Source organism: Capsicum annuum, unplaced genomic scaffold, assembly GCF_002878395.1.
Source record: "Capsicum annuum cultivar UCD-10X-F1 unplaced genomic scaffold, UCD10Xv1.1 ctg53433, whole genome shotgun sequence".
Taxonomy (NCBI): Eukaryota; Viridiplantae; Streptophyta; class Magnoliopsida; order Solanales; family Solanaceae; genus Capsicum; species Capsicum annuum.
In genome coordinates this window covers 367-1,326 of record NW_025861552.1, presented here as the reverse complement: position 1 = coordinate 1,326, position 960 = coordinate 367, and the positions used below count along the sequence as shown (strand labels likewise).

At 36.9% G+C, this 960-nt stretch overlaps 1 protein-coding gene across 1 annotated transcript; it reads right to left on the bottom strand.

The window, feature by feature from the left end:
- Positions 1 to 6: 6 nt before the first annotated feature.
- Positions 7 to 732, bottom strand: LOC124893076 (the record flags this gene model as incomplete). The annotated part of the gene is made up of 3 exons (XM_047404201.1): positions 387 to 732; positions 215 to 276; positions 7 to 93 (listed from the first exon to the last, which is right to left on the bottom strand). Coding segments are annotated over exons 1-3 (309 nt in total), but the record flags the coding sequence as incomplete, so codon positions are not given.
- Between the last annotated feature and the right edge of the window lie 228 nt (positions 733 to 960).

Here is a 960-nt window from a genome sequence, read left to right as displayed (position 1 = left end):
TGGAGCTTTCATTTCGCGCTTGCTTTCACAACGTGTATCGGTCATTCCATTATTCTTTGCATTTGGAAAACCCCCACTGTTCTCATCAGCAATCTACATTGTTCATACAAGAACCAAAAACAATAAAAACAAAAACTTTCCTATCAGGCTAAAATCTGAGACAATAGAAGAAAAAGAAAGCTAAATGTGGGAGTGTATTTCAAGAAATGAGTACCAAACGAAGCTTTGGCTGCTTCTCATCCCCTCCAACCTTTTTAGAAGCTTCTTTCAAGCAAGCTATAAGAATGCAGCATAAAAAAGGAAACAATTTAGCCCTCTAGCAAGAATCACCTTCAAGAAATTAACCATTCTGCTTTAAAAGTGAGTGGAATGTAGTAGTAGCTTACCTGGGGAAAGCAGTTTCTTTGGAAACAGCTTCTTCGTAAATCTACGATTTCGATCGAAGAGCTGAAAGAAAATACCCACACAACCACAAGGCCGTTGAGGTTGTCTTTCAGTAATAGCAGCTAAACTATCATTCATTTCTCTAGCTGAGCTATCATTCATCCTTCCAAAATCCTGTCTTAAATTTCATCACCTTTTCTCCCACTCTGCTGAGTGTGATTCACACACTTTGTCTTCCCAATAAGATTCTATCAAATATTATCTTCACATTAATTTGGAAAGAATTAAACAAAAGAAGCCCCACTGGCCCCTTTGCCTACCAAATCACTCACCCTCCTTGGCCCTAAAAAAGAAAATGGGAAAAAAGAACTTACATTTTCATGCAAGATACAAAGCAAAAACCCAACAAAATATCAGAAAGAAAGTAAAAAATAAAACCCTGAGCTGTGTTCAATTATGACAAAACTTTCACAAGAAACCACAGTCAAAAAAAGCAAACACAGAACAAGAAAATACAAACAGTAATACCCAGAATGTCATCAACTTGCACAAAATGTGCGACTGTTCAAGAAAACA